Source organism: Populus alba, chromosome 10 (genome assembly GCF_005239225.2).
Source record: "Populus alba chromosome 10, ASM523922v2, whole genome shotgun sequence".
NCBI lineage: Eukaryota > Viridiplantae > Streptophyta > Magnoliopsida > Malpighiales > Salicaceae > Populus > Populus alba.
This window is the reverse complement of record NC_133293.1, coordinates 64,034-78,932: the sequence shown is the minus strand read 5'-3', so window position 1 is coordinate 78,932 and position 14,899 is coordinate 64,034. Positions and strand designations below refer to the sequence as shown.

At 33.1% G+C, this 14,899-nt stretch overlaps 1 protein-coding gene across 1 annotated transcript; it reads right to left on the bottom strand.

Moving 5' to 3' along the window:
• Positions 1–12,593: 12,593 nt before the first annotated feature.
• LOC118057317 (major allergen Pru ar 1) lies at positions 12,594–13,544 on the bottom strand. Its single transcript, XM_035069847.1, has 2 exons — positions 13,300–13,544; positions 12,594–13,098 (listed from the first exon to the last, which is right to left on the bottom strand). Exons 1-2 carry the CDS (start codon positions 13,481–13,483, stop codon positions 12,800–12,802), a joined length of 483 nt encoding a protein of 160 aa, XP_034925738.1. The 5' UTR covers positions 13,484–13,544; the 3' UTR covers positions 12,594–12,799.
• Positions 13,545–14,899: the final 1,355 nt, after the last annotated feature.

Sequence of the window (14,899 nt, the reverse complement as noted above, 5' to 3'; positions counted from 1 at the left end):
GCTCGACAAAATCAGTCTTTTCACCGTCTTCCCATTTCATCTCTCTCCATTCGATTGTTTTTACAGCTCCAAGTTCATCATGGGTGTTATCACTTATGAAAGGGAGGTTAATACCACAATCCCTCCAGCCAAGATGTTCGAGGCCCTTGCCATCGATGGTAACGACATAGTTGCTAAGTTCTTCCCACAAGCTATTAAGAACATTGTCAATCTTGATGGAGATCCTATATAGAAATAACAGCCAAGATGTTCTTCCCACATGATTCTTATTCTGATTACTATTTATAATCCTACTTAAATCCGTACACATAGTATGCTACATGTTTGATTGAATGGTACATCCTATATAGAAATACTAGCTATATGACCCGCGCGATACCGCGGGTTAATTTTTTTTGTATATAAAAAAAACTAAGATATAAAAATGTTAGGTCTTTCTGCAAAGCTATATCCAAGAATCTTGGATTTGGCTATAACACCTGACCCAAAAGTAATATTTATAATATTAATAATAATATTAAACTTGCATGACCCAGTAGGTCTAGCTTCAATACCAGACCCAATAGCTTTGGATGCGGATCTGGCTGCAAGGTCATGTCATAAAAATGTGATAATTAAATAAATAAATTAAAAAAAAACCAATAGAAAGAAAAAAACTAATGAAGAAAAAGAAAAAAAATCTGAATTAACTGGGTTAATCCGTCAAACATTGGATTTGTGTCGTGAAAGTTTGATAACTAAATAGAAAAAAAAAAAATTAACGGGTTAACCTAGAATTAACTGGGCTAACCCGTCAAACCAGGTTATCTGTCAAACCCGAGATCCGTGTCATGAAAGTCTGATAACTAAATAGAAAAAAAATTAAACATTAACAACCTAAACTAAACGAAAAACATTAATTAAAAAAAAAAAAACAAACAAAAGACATAAGCCTGTTACTAATGAGGAAAAAGAAAAAAAATCGAATCAACTAAGTTAATCCGTCAAATCAGGTTAACCCGTCAAACCTGGGATTCACGTCATGAAAGTTTGATAACTAAATAGAAAAAAAAATCGATGGGTTAAACGAAAAAAAATTAACAAACTAAACTAAACGAAAAAAATTGATTAAAAAGGGAAAAAACAAAAAAAAATTTAGGTTAACTCGTCAAATCAGGTTACCGTCAAACCTGAGATCTATGTCATGAAAGTATGATAACTAAATAATTTTTTTTTCACATTAACAAACTAAATTAAACAAAAACAATTCATTAAAAGAAAAAAAAAACACAAAGAAAAAAGCAAAAAAAAAACCTACAGGCATAAACAAAAAATAGGAAAAAAAAACGAAAAAAAAAAAAAGTCAAGTGTTTGAAACACTTGTATGTAAAATTCGAGTTAACTTGTCAAATCAGGTAAACCCGTCAAACCCGAGATCCGTGTTATAAAAATATGATAATTAAATAAAAAAAAAATTTCATATTAACAAACTAAATCAAACAAAAAAAAATTCATTAAAAGAAAAAAAACATAAAAAAAAGCAAAAAAAAAAAAAAACCCAATAGGCATAAAAAAAAACAGGAAAAAAAATAATAATAAAAAAACAATCAAGTGTTTCACTGTGCACAGTGAAACACTTGTATGTAAAAGGCATGGGGAAACTAAGTAGTTTTCTCATGCCTTTTAGAGTATTCTATAATATTACACTCTCCAGGGGTTAATATTAATTTTTTTTTTAATATAAATAAAAATATTAAAAATATTAAAAAAAACGATTTGAGTCTTACAGACAATAATGCAAGATTCAAGAGCCTTGAAATATCCTTGAAAAAAATATAAAAAATGTTTTAAACGATTCGTGCAGAGACACCAGCCTTTATTTTTTTCTTCCTCGTCCGCTTCTGTTTAGTTCTTCTACTTTTGTTCTCTGTTTTTCGTTATTTTCAAAGGATTTCCCACCCTCTCTTTTCTTCCTCCTTCTCCATCTTGTGTCTGTCCTTTTCCTATGTTCCCCTATTCTGCACTGGCTTCGTGGTGGTGCTACTACTCTCGTTGGTTCATAGTGGCGGCTTCGCGGTTGCAGACGAAGATGACAGTGTGGAAGGGCTGTTCCACCAACACTGCTTCCTCTCCTCCTGTTGTTTCCTCTGTTTTTTCTTTGCTGTCCCGTTCCTCCTCCTCCTTTTCTTTCTCCTCACTATCATCTCTGCTATCTCCTTTCTTCCTCCTCCCTTCTCGTGTTTTTTTCTCTGCTTTTATAGCCAAAATTGCATGCTTTTTTTCTTTTTTTCTTTTATATTAAAGACGTTCAGTGTCCTATAACTGAACAATCAAGCAATCTTTGGCATTTTCTTCTTGCGGTTCTTGTCTGCTGAAACGACTGCTTTAGATGCCGTTTGGCATTGCGGCTGCGGCTAATAAAAAAGCGAGATGTTTGGTTATTTTCAACCACACTTTTTATTTAACATGGCCCACCAAAAACTTGGACCTCAGTTTTTAACACCTGCTTTTCACTCATGCCATACTTTTCACGGACACTTTTTATCTTGTAAAAAAACTTTCCTTGCCCGAGCTTAAGCTCTGTTCCCTTCCCTCTGTTACTAATCTGGACTGACGCCAGAGACAGTGTTCCATCTTGTTCCCCTCTGTCCCTTCTCCTGTCAAACGAAAGATTTAACACAATATTTTCCCAAACCGAGCTCGTCTCCTCTATTCCCTTCCCCCTGTTCCTTTAATCTGGACGAAGATTGACGCAGAGATAGTGTTCGTCATTGTTCCCTGCTGTCCTTTTGTTGTGAAGCGAAGATCAAATCACCTTCACCGAAATCATTTGTGTCGAGCAGTCTCCATTGTTTTGGTTTGCAGGAAGCACAACAGTGTTGGGAACTTGTTTCTAAAATCTTGATTTTTTAATGGAAATTGTCTGTTGAAGAAATTATGTTGTTGCCATTTTGGGTTTTGAGTACTGATTTGGAGTTTGTATCCGATTTATGGATCAATTTCGTTTTTTATTTATCTCCTGTGGGGCTTCTTTTTGTTGTTAATTTGTCATTCAAACTTTTTGTGTTTTCCTTACACTTTGTTGATTAGTTTTCTTGATAGTGTTGGCGGATTTCAAGATTTCGGTAAACTGTTTTCTTGTGTGTAGTTTTATCTGTTGGTGATCTTGATTTCTTGAGAGAATTGTGCTTTAGGTTTCGGGGAAGCAAGATGATGAGGTTTTTTCGAGTATAATCAAAATCTCAATTTCATTCCAGATGATTTTTTATCTGAAATTATATAGCTAATTTAGGATTCATTATCTATTTTATAATATAATAAGTCAAAAGTAAATTATTTTTTTTTTCCGACCTCAATTTCAACCACAGTTTTTAACCAAACACCTATTTTTTTAAATCAATCTCAACTAAAAGTACTTTTTATAAAACAACTTTTTTCAAACCACAATCACAACAGCTACCGCAATACCAAACACACCCTTAAAGATGGTGATGAATAGTGTGTAAGGAAACGACACCGTTTCACAATTCAAATGAATATTTCTGATTTAGTCCTTGACTGTTTTGACAATTTTGTAATTAAGCCCCCCAGATGAATTGTAATTGGATCCCTTGATTTTAGCGCCTTTTTCGGTTTAGTCTTTGGTTTTAGATTGTTTCAATTAAGTCCCTAATTGGCCATCAAACTTCAATAATTATGCAATTAAGCCCCTGATTTGACTAAATCAATCCTTCAAAATTATAATTGGACCCTAGAACTTTAATTTTTTCCAATAAAAGCCTAAATTGACTTAAAAGATCAATTTTCTTGCAATCAAACCCTCTATAAATCCAATTAAATCTTTGATAAAATTTAATTGAGTCCATAAACATCTTATTTTGAACTTTTCTTTCTTAAATTGAATTTTTCTTGTCCCAGGGCTCTTATAAGTAAAAAATATACTATTAAATTTTAACCTTTTTGCATTTTTGAACCTCTTAAACCAATTTTGACCTTTCTTTGGCATTCCAGCATCCTTTTCTTGCTTATATTATTTTTTTTTGGATTTCTTCTGAATTTTTTTTTTGTATTTTCTTATTTTTTTGTGTGGGAACCCAAAACTGAGTAACAACACCAATCATTACCAGTCTAAGCTCTCATCGAAGAGTTGAGGTTTACACAAACTTAAACCTTGACTAAAAGTCGTAAGGTAAGCTTCTAGTCCCTTACCTAACTTAAAGTTTTTTGGTATAAATTCCCTTAAAATGTGAATGATGCATGGAGCAATTTCACAATGCAAACAAATATTTATAAAATTAAAAAAGTATGAGAAAATGAGGAAATACATATTAACAATGACACAAACCAAACAATAAAACAAAGCTTAGTCCACAAGGTCCCTAGTGAAGTCACCATTCTGTCGCATGTGTGCAGCGATTGCCAACCACCCTCATCAGGTGTGATATGTCTATCTATTCCGGCAAATATGGGGAGACAAGAAATTCTTATATCTTATCAGTGAAAAAATAGAATGGGAGTCGTTACCTAATATTTGATTACTAGGAACCCTAATTGGTCTCAGATATCAGGTACGGAGATTGGTTGTATAAAGGGAAGGTATTAGCACCCTAAATACGCCTTACCTGAGGTAAGCTGCATTGTTTTATTGTCTGATAAAAATCTAAGGTCCTGTCATGATTTTTTAATTGTTGGTCTGTTTATGGTTCAAGAAAAGCCCTCCTTAGTAAGGAGGTTCTTATCTTATGGGGTAAAACCTAACCGTTCTAATGTCTATAAAAGAACTACCTTTTTAATATCAGGAATACATTTTACGTATAAATTCATAATCCAGACATTAAAACAAAACAAAACATTTTTTGATTTTTTTGAAATATTGGCCAAGTTCTCATAACTTTAATAAATAGGTCATTAAAGCCAAAATGCATATTATATATATATGAAGTTTTCTTTGTTGTATGAAAATACAATATGATTTTTTTTTTTATAGCTTTGAGAGACTTGGTCGTATGTATAAAATTTTTTTTTCAAGGTTTTGATGAAAATCGAGTATTTTAATACCGTATTTGTATCTTTATGGTATAAAATATAAATCAATATTAAGCAAAATTTCATAATAAAATACGCGGAAAAATCACAAATTTTTTTGAAAAGTTTTGTGACTAGGTTGGATCTGGCCCAAAAAAACAAATCTGGGCTGAATCCCACTGCCGCATGAATAGTGGGCGTGAATTATAATTCATGCCCACTGTTCATGCAATGAATAGATGGGACGAAGAAGATGAAGAAGAAGAAGGGGGGAGGAAGGCTGAGATGGTGGCGAGAGGACAGCGTGGTGCAAGAGGTAATGGATACGGTAGGAAGAAAAAAGAAGATACAAATCTACAGGGGGAGAGGACCGACGATTGCTGTGGCTGGACGGTGGCTGTATTGGCTTCTTGTGGTGGAGATGGTGGCTGAAAAGCTGACTTGGAGAGAGAGAGAGAGTGTGAAGAGATAGATAACAAAAAAGGAAAATTTCTAGGGAGGAAGGCTGGTTTTTTAGTTGTCTTTGGACTCAAATTTCTCCATATCTAGAGCATGAAGATCAAATCTATTTATAGGCGGTGGAAAAGGAATACTTTTATTCTTCTGGTGCAAAATTTCAGCCCTTGGTTCAACTCGAAATCATTCCAACCATTGACTCAAAGTAGCAATGATGAACTGTCAGTTTTACAAGAAAAATGGCTGGTCGGGTTGGCCATTTTGAGGCAGTGCCACCGTATCTGCAGCCTCGATCAGGCCGAATGGCTTACACTAGCGTGTAGTCAGGTATCAGATGATCAATTGCGTGTACGTTTCATCCAATTTAGTGAAGAAACGAGGCGCTAAATGCCTTTGGGAAGGTGGCCACCCCAACCAGCCTCGTTGGAGAAGAAGATGAGTAGTATCTTACAATTTATTCCTTTAATTTGTGATTTATTTCTATCTACACCCCTGATTGGCTTTAAAATTTTAATTTTGTTCAATTTTACCTATGAAGAACTTCAATTTAAACCCCAAATTTCAGCGCATTTTCCCTTTGGTCCTTGGTTTTGGATTTATGCAATTCGACACTTAATTGATCAATAATCTTCCAATTTCTTCAATTTGGCCCCTGATTTGTTCAATTTTAGTTCCTTTGTTTACGCACCTTTTTTAATTTGGTCATTGGTTTTGGATTTTTTCAATCAAGTCTCTAATTGGCCATCAAACTTCAATATCTATGCAATTAAGCCCCCGATTTGACCAAATAAACCCTAAAAAAATTATACTTTTACCCTAAAACTTTAATTTCTTCCAACTAAAGCCTAAATTAACTTAAAAATTAATTTTTCTTGTAATCAAATCTTATATAAATTCAATTAAACCTCTAATAAAATTTAATTGAGTCCATAAACATCTGATTTTGGATGTTTTTCCTCAAATTGAATTTTTCTTTGTCAACAGGGCTCTTCATCTATAAAAAATGTATTTTCAAAATTTAACTTTTGAATATTTGAGCTTCTTCAACCAAATTCTAGCCATTTTCTGGGCGCTCTGACATCCTCTTCTAACTGTTATTGTTTTTTGGATTTTTTTTGTTTTTAGTTTGAATATTTTTTTTGATTTTTTAAAAGAAAAAAAAGTGAATTTGATGAATAACCCAAAAATAGGTTAAGACATACATAAAAAAAAAACATACAAAGCAATATAAACCAGTCAATAAATTGATAAAAAAATTACCAAACTAAAGTAGGATAACCAGTAGAAGGTTATGATTATATTTTCTCTGTGAAGCAAGAGCATCATTTATAATAGATGGTGCCACATGAGGAGTAAATGAGGAGTTGGCATTTTGAGGATATCCTTTTTCTTTAATATGGAATTACTTTGACAATTTAATAAGCTACTAGACCACCTCACCACCTCCTAAAATGAGTCAAAAAAATTAATGAAAGAACTCTTGGTAGTTGTTAAAAGGACACTACTAATAAACCAAAACTTGATTAATTGATTATTTATTAATTAATTAGTTTTTCTGTTTTTTAAAGAAAATTGAAAGAGCACATTTACACAAAATTAACGTCTATAAATTTACTTTCATTGAAAATGCCGTTGTAATTAATTAGTTTTCTGTTTTTTAAATTGTATTGAGTACTAGTCTATTTCTTTCTTAATAATTAATGGTATGCAATAAAAAAAACAAAATGAAAATCTGTGGATTCGAAGAGCCTTATGACTTTGTAATTTGTAGTATCGTTTTCTATTATTAAGAAGAATTCCATTAAATTGTATTGAGTACTGTTTGTTTGTGAAGTCCACTGCATTTCATTAAATTGTGAAAGCTCTCATCCTTTACCCTATTGAAGGGAATGGCCGGATGGGGAATTAAACTTATGAATGAAATCTCTGAGATATGATGAGAAATGGAAGACCGTTTCAAAAATCCTAATGGTGTTTTGTAATTCAGATCCATATTTTTGTTCTTTGCTGTTTAATCTTTGCATTTGTATTATGAGATGTTTTAAGTTCCACAATCTCTTGTTGTTGGAGATATAAATTTGAAAATGACATATGCCTCATATTCGTAGCATGTAAATTGGACAAGAACCAAAATCTAGATTATAGGCGGCAAACAATTTATTAAAAAAAAATAAAAATCCTTATTTCCTACCTATAAATACAAGCCTTCACCATCTCCACTCGTGTGCAAGTTCAAAATTAAAAAATCTCCCAGCTAGCAACACAAGACTCTCCCTTTCTCTTACTAGGCTAGCTATCATGGGTGTCTTTGCTTTCAGTGACGAGTTCATCTCCCCAGTCCCCCCTGCAAGATTATTCAAGGCTTTGATTCTTGACTTTGGAAACCTCCCCCCTGCAAGGTGGGTGTGTGTTTGATTCTGTGCCTTAAGGTCCGAATTAAGCAATTAAATATTTTTCTATACATAATATTAGGATAATAGAAACATAAACATTAGGATAAAAGAGGAACAGATTAAAAGGATAAAAGAGAGAGAGAGAAGAAAGAAAACTCTCTAAAATCAGGTTTTAGGCTCTTAGCTAGCAATTCTATCTCTTGTAGTAACTACGAGGAGCATGTTTTGACGAGAGAATGCCCAGCGACGACGTTCACTTTCGTCTCACCGCCCTCCATATCCTTAGCAATCCCAAAGATATTTTACCACCAAATAAACTGTCAATAGAGCATAGAAAGAGCACCAAAATGAATAAATATAAAAGAAAACGAAAAGTTGCTACCGAACTGTAAAGAGAGTGGGTGACTTATTGGGTTATAGAGAGGTATGTTTCTGGTAGACAAGCGAAATCAATTCTAAGGGGTTTGATGAATTTATTATGCATGTCCAATGGAAGATGCTAATTTGGAACCAATTTTCATCTTAATCATTTTAAGAAGTTAGCACACTCTTTCAGTAGATTAAGCAGCATCGCCATCTCCATACAAAATCTCCATAAAAAATTAGAAAAAATCGATGGAATATTTCGTTGGAGTTAAGGAAAAACTTATGTGGGCAATTATTATATTGATGGAAACATGTCATCGACAATATGCTTATTATGGATTTGCGTTTCATCGTAGATTCTGTTGGCAAATTATTTTTTTGACTAGATCATCAAATTGATGGAATATTAATGCTAAAAAAATTAGATTTTACCACCAATTCCATAAGAAATATTTCATGGCCTATTCTGTTGAATTATAAGCGGTCATTTTTGATGGCATCGCCAATAGAATATTTTTACAAAATATATCATAAGCGTTGCCATTAGAAATTCCAAAATCTTTTATAACTTTTCAACAAAATATGACCTAACATTACTGACAAAAATACTAATGAAATAGTCAATTCCATCAACGATTCCATCATAATGTCATATTTATGTTTTGTGTTGTTTGGTTGTTATAATCTCAAAATGCATTTGCATGGGATTATAATATCAGAAACTGATCACAACAACAACAACATAAAAAAGAAAATAAAATTGGGATTATATATATCTTATTATATGACTATATAAACTCTACATGTGTTGAATGTAAAACATATAATCAAATTATTGAATAATATTTTTTTTTGCTATTCTAAATTTCTATAGTATCCATCCCTTTTAAACTGATTTAATTTTGGATGGAGATGTTATTACTTAAGAGACCAAACCATAATAGACACTCAATTATCTAAATTAAATTTATTGGGATGTGTGTATAAAAACCGATACTATATGGACCTCTATCGACCTTATAAATGCCTTATGTGTTTATAGCATACGTGTTTGATATTGTGGTGCAGGGTGTTTTAAAAAATGTTTTTCGATTGAAAATACATCAACATAGTTTTTTTAGATTTTTTTAATTTTGATATTAGTACATCCAAATCATTATAAAACACTAAAGAAAAAATCAATTTAAAACTTTTATCAGGCCAACATACTTTTGAAACGTACCCAGATGTAAGTGGAAATTAACGCAATACCAACCAATAATACTTCAACGGAAATTTTCACTACAACCATTATAACTTCCTCTACTTCTTCAACTTCTTGTTCAAATGGCAGACATGAATCACCACCAACTTCTTTCACTTTCATAAGTGACCATTCAAATTCTATGAGTAGCCCTGCTACTACTCCTGCCTCTGGTACCTTACTTGAGTCAATATGTAAAGCTCGAGCTCTCTCTCCTCCTCCAGCTCCACGCATGACAATAAGATTGGTGCGAGTTATAACCAAGAAAAAGACCAACCTTGATCTATCTACTATAAAGATCTCAAAACCATACACTCTCAAACAAGCCCTGAAAGATCCAAACTAGACTCAAGCTATGGATATAGAGAATGCTGCTCTTCATTGAAAGCACCCTTGAGATCTTATTGAACAACCTTCTGATGTTAATATAATAAGCTATAAGTGGGTGTACAAGCTGAAACACAAGCCAGATGGGAGCACAGAAAGGTATAAAGCCAGCCTTGTGACTAAAAGGTATAACCAAACTTATGGTCTTGATTATTTTGAGACCTTTATTCCAGTAGTTAAGTCTACAACAATTCAAATCATACTAACTATTGCTCTCAGTTTTAAGTGGGAAATTCAATAACTTAATGTTAATAATGCTTTCCTGAATGGTGAGTTAGAAAAGCAAGTATACATGTCTCAACCTCTTGGATACATGGACACTCAATTCCCAACCAAAGTGTGTAGATTGAAGAAGGCTTTATATGGTTTGAAACAAGCACCATGAACTTGATTTCAAAGACCCAGTTCTGCTCTTTTATAGTGGTGATTCAACAATTCTAGGGCTGATAGTTCTATATTTCTACACTTTGGTGAGTCCACAGCTTTGATAGTCCTTGTCCATGTTGATGTTATAATCATCAACGACAACTCATCAACACAGATTTCTTCACTTATAGCTAAGCTTGACTCTATTTTTGCCTTAAGAGACTTAGGGCAGCTATCGTACTTCCTAGGAGGTCTCTTATAATGAAGGCTCTGTGAATTTGAGCCAAACCAAATACTTGGACAAATTCTTCCCAATACTAAAACAACATAAAATATATATATTTTTTGTTTTTGATATTTTGGCCAATGTTCTCTTGACTTTAATAAATTGGTTATTAAAGCCAAAATGCATGTTAAGACATTATTTTTTATTATATGGAAAAAACACTATGATTTTTTAGTTTTGAGACATTTAGCCGTATGCATAAAAATATTTTTTTTTTATTTTTTTTTGTATTTTTGGAAGTCTTGATGAAAACCGAGTATTTTCATATCGGATTTTTTATTTTTAGTAATATAAAAATATTGCCCGATATTAATCAAAATGACATAAAAATATGTAGGAAAATTGCAAAATTATGAAAAATGTTTTTTAAATGTTTTTTTCTTTTTAATCCGGAAGTGGGCCATACCCAGCCCAAATTAGTGGGTTAGGCCGGAATTGGCCCAAAACTAAAGGGGTTGGTTACTCTGCATAAGCACATTAACCAATCCTACCTCATTTGCAAGGGCGAAGCAATAAGGAAATAAACAGGGCAGCAGGAGGTTACTTGGGGTTGGTGCAGCTTGAGCATAGCCGTTAGTGGCAGTGACAGTGGCTGTGACAGTGGCAACCTCTCCTCTATTTTCTCTTCTTCTCCACTTCTTCGCATATCTTCTTCATTTATCTCCTTACCGTCTCTGTTTTTTTTTCTTTTTTGTTTGTCCCTCTTGCTCTCCTTTTTCCTTTTTCTCTCTCTTTTTTTCTTTTCCTTTGTTTTTTTTTCTTGCTCTCTCTCTCTCTCTTCCTCTGTTTTCAAGGGAGGGACATGGCTGGGGTGGCCACTGTGTTGCCGTCCCACGACTGCCCTAGGGGCACGTTCCCTTCTTTTTTCACCGCCTCGTGGTAGGCCACGGGTCAGAGGTTATACAAGTGGGGTTATGGTCGACATCTTTTTTATGCTTTCTGGAGAAAGAGGGAGAGAAAAGTCAGTGAAAAAAAATCTTATTTTTCCCTTGCTTCGCACGTCCAAGGAAAGAAAAAGACCTATATTGCTGTTTAAAATGGCACCGTTTGGCTCTTATTGTTTTTTTTTTTACGTGAACAACACATGAAATAACGTTGTTTTGGACAAAACGCGTCGTTTCATTTAAAAGGAAAAGACGTCAAAAACATGTCAGAGTTCACATTGGTCCTTAATTTGTGATTTGTTCAATCAAGTCCTCAATTGCAATTTTGATTGTAAAAATCAATTCAACTGTATCCTTGCCAAAAATTAAACAGCGGCGCCTTTTTCACTTTGGTCCTTAGTCTTGAATTTATGCAATTTGACCCTCAATTGAGCAATAAATTTCTAATTTCTTCAATTTGACCCCTGATTCGATTTTAATTACATCCCCTCTATTTACGTGTCTTTTCCAGTTTGGTCCTTGGTTTCAGATTTCTTCAATTAAGTCCCTAATTGACCATCAAACTTTAATATTTATGCACTTAAGCTCCTGATTTGACCAAGTTAATTCTAAAAAATTATAATTTGACCATAAAACTTGAATTTCTTCCAATTAAAGCCCAAATTGACTTCAAAATCAATTTTTCTTGCAATCAAACCCTCCATAAATTCAATCAAACCTTCAATAAAATTTAATCAAGTCCATAAACATATGATTTTGAACTTTTCTTTCTCAAATTGAATTTTCTTTGTCAACATAGCTCTCATCAGTCAATAAAATACCGTTAAATTTTAATATTTGTATTTTTGAATCTCCTCGACCAATTTTTGATCATTTTTTGAGCGTTTTGATATTCTTTTTTCACTGTTATATTTTTTGATAATATTTTTTTGATGTTTTTTTTGTATTTTATTTATTTTTTTTTAAGAGAGAAAAAAAGTGAATTGGGGAATAACCCAAAAATGAGTTATGACATGTATTATCCTAATATATATGTATAGCAAAATATTTAATTGCTTAATTCGGACCTTAAGGCACAGAATCAAACACATACCCAGCAGCCGATTCCATAATCCAAAAAATAAGACAGAGTCACGTGCCAAACTAGTTATTCAAACAGTCATATATTTTTATTTTTATTTTCCAATCTCAACATATGGTTCTCAATTTACAACAAAGAAACCAGACCAGAAGGAGAACTCTATCGGAAGGAACATGACAATAAAATCACAAGTGAATGATGATCATCAAATCCTTATTTTATGTTTTTAACACTACCCACCCAAATTATGGCCACCATAGCCTAACTTAAACACGTACGGTATCATTAAGGATATAGCTAGTGAGATATATATAATAAAAGTGCAAAAAGCACTTAAGCATAGGCTTCAGGGTTTTGAAGGAGGTAAGCTTCCACAGCTTTGTACATTCCCAGTGCCTTCTCTTTGCCTTCCTTAACCTCCTCTTCGGTAAGCACAATATCACCCTTGGTGTGATAGGTACTTTTCATTTTATTTATGCTACCACCATCAGGACCAGGCACAAACTGTACCTCATGAACAATGGTTTCCATCTTATCCAATAATCCTTCACCTTCAATCAAACTGTACGAGTAGGAGAGATTTTCTGGGTCAACAGCTTCAACTCGGTTCGTAACAGACTTAAGACCAATACCTGCAATAATACCATCGACACGTGCACTTTGTTATAATATTTGCGTAAAAAAGTTTTTACATTCACATCAAGACACTATTTACTGGCTATTAGTATTGTGCTGTAATGAATTGTTGCTTAACTAGTCAATTATAATTTCTCGTATAAGATTTTCTCCTTCTATATATGCAGGTATTAGGTTGACCTAAAATTTACACTCACCATCTTGAAAGCTGATCTGCCTGATGCTGCCAGCCTCTCCATTGCCTTGGGTGAAGTCAACGCTCTTAATAAGCTGTGGCAAGAGTTTTGGGAGGAGGTTTCCAAAGTCAAGAATCAAAGCCTTGAATAATCTTGCAGGGGGGACTGGGGAGGTGAACTCGTCACTGAAAGCAAAGACACCCATGATAGCTAGCCTAGTAAGAGAAAGGGAGAGTCTTGTGTTGCTAGCTGGGAGTTTTTTTAATTTTGAACTTGCACACGAGTGGAGTTGGTGAAGGCTTGTATTTATAGATAGAAAATAAGGATTTTTTTTTTTTAATAAATTGTTTGCCGCCTATAATCTAGATTTTGGTTCTTTGTCCAATTTACATGCTACGAATATGAGGCATATGTCATTTTCAAATTTATATCTCCAACAACAAGAGATTGTGGAACTTAAAACATCTCATAATACAAATGCAAAGATTTAACAGCAAAGAACAAAAATATGGATCTGAATTACAAAACACCATTAGGATTTTTGAAACGGTCTTCCATTTCTCATCATATCTCAGAGATTTCATTCATAAGTTTAATTCCCCATCCGGCCATTCCCTTCAATAGGGTAAAGGATGAGAGCTTTCACAATTTAATGAAATACAGTGGACTTCACAAACAAACAGTACTCAATAAAATTTAATGGAATTCTTCTTAATAATAGAAAACGACACTACAAATTACAAAGTCATAAGGCTCTTCGAATCCACAGATTTTCATTTTGTTTTTTTTTTTATTGCATACCATTAATTATTAAGAAAGAAATAGACTAGTACTCAATACAATTTTAAAAAAAAATAAAAACTAATTGATTACAACGGAATTTTCAATGGAAGTTAATCTATAGACGTTAATTTTGTGTAAATGTGTCCTTTCAATTTTCTTTAAAAAACAGAAAAACTAATTAATTAATAAATAATCAATTAATCAAGTTTTGGTTTATTAACAGTGTCCTTTTAACAACTACCAAGAGTTCTTTCATTAATTTTTTTGACTCATTGTAGGAGGTGGTGAGGTGGTCAAGTAGCATATTAAATTGTCTAAGTAATTCCATATAATAACCATCCGTTGCTAAGAGGAAAAAGAAAAAGGATATCCTCAAGATGTCAACTACTCAGTTACTTCTCATGTGGCACCATCTATTATAAATGATGCTCTTGCTTCACACAGAAAGTATAATCATAACCTTCTAGTGGTGATCCTACTTTAGTTTGGTAATTTTTATATCAATTTGCTAATCGGTTTATGTTGTTTTGTATGTTTTTTTACTGATGTACAAGCTTGTTTGTTTTTTGTTGACCTTATAGGTCCTTTATAATAATTGGAGCATAAAAAGAGAAAAAGGCAAGGAGGAACCCAAAAATTGTGTTAGGAAAAGTATTCTTTTAGCTAGAAATCAACAAGAAACAAGAGAAAAAAGAAGGAATAAGGGAACTTGGGAGAAAAAGAGAAGACATATTGATGGCAAAACTTACGATAGCTATAACTCCACCGTCCACCGTTGGATTGGAACAATATTGGGATATGTTTTTCTTCTCCATATCTTGTAAATTGTCATTGGAGG

Bases quoted from the DNA above. Each gene is read 5' to 3' on its own strand.
- LOC118057317 (XM_035069847.1), bottom strand. From the start codon at position 13,483: ATGGGTGTCTTTGCTTTCAGTGACGAGTTCACCTCCCCAGTCCCCCCT. The intron at 13,099-13,299 runs GTGAGTGTAAAT...GTATTATTGCAG, and splicing joins GCAGATCAGCTTTCAAGATG to GTATTGGTCTTAAGTCTGTT.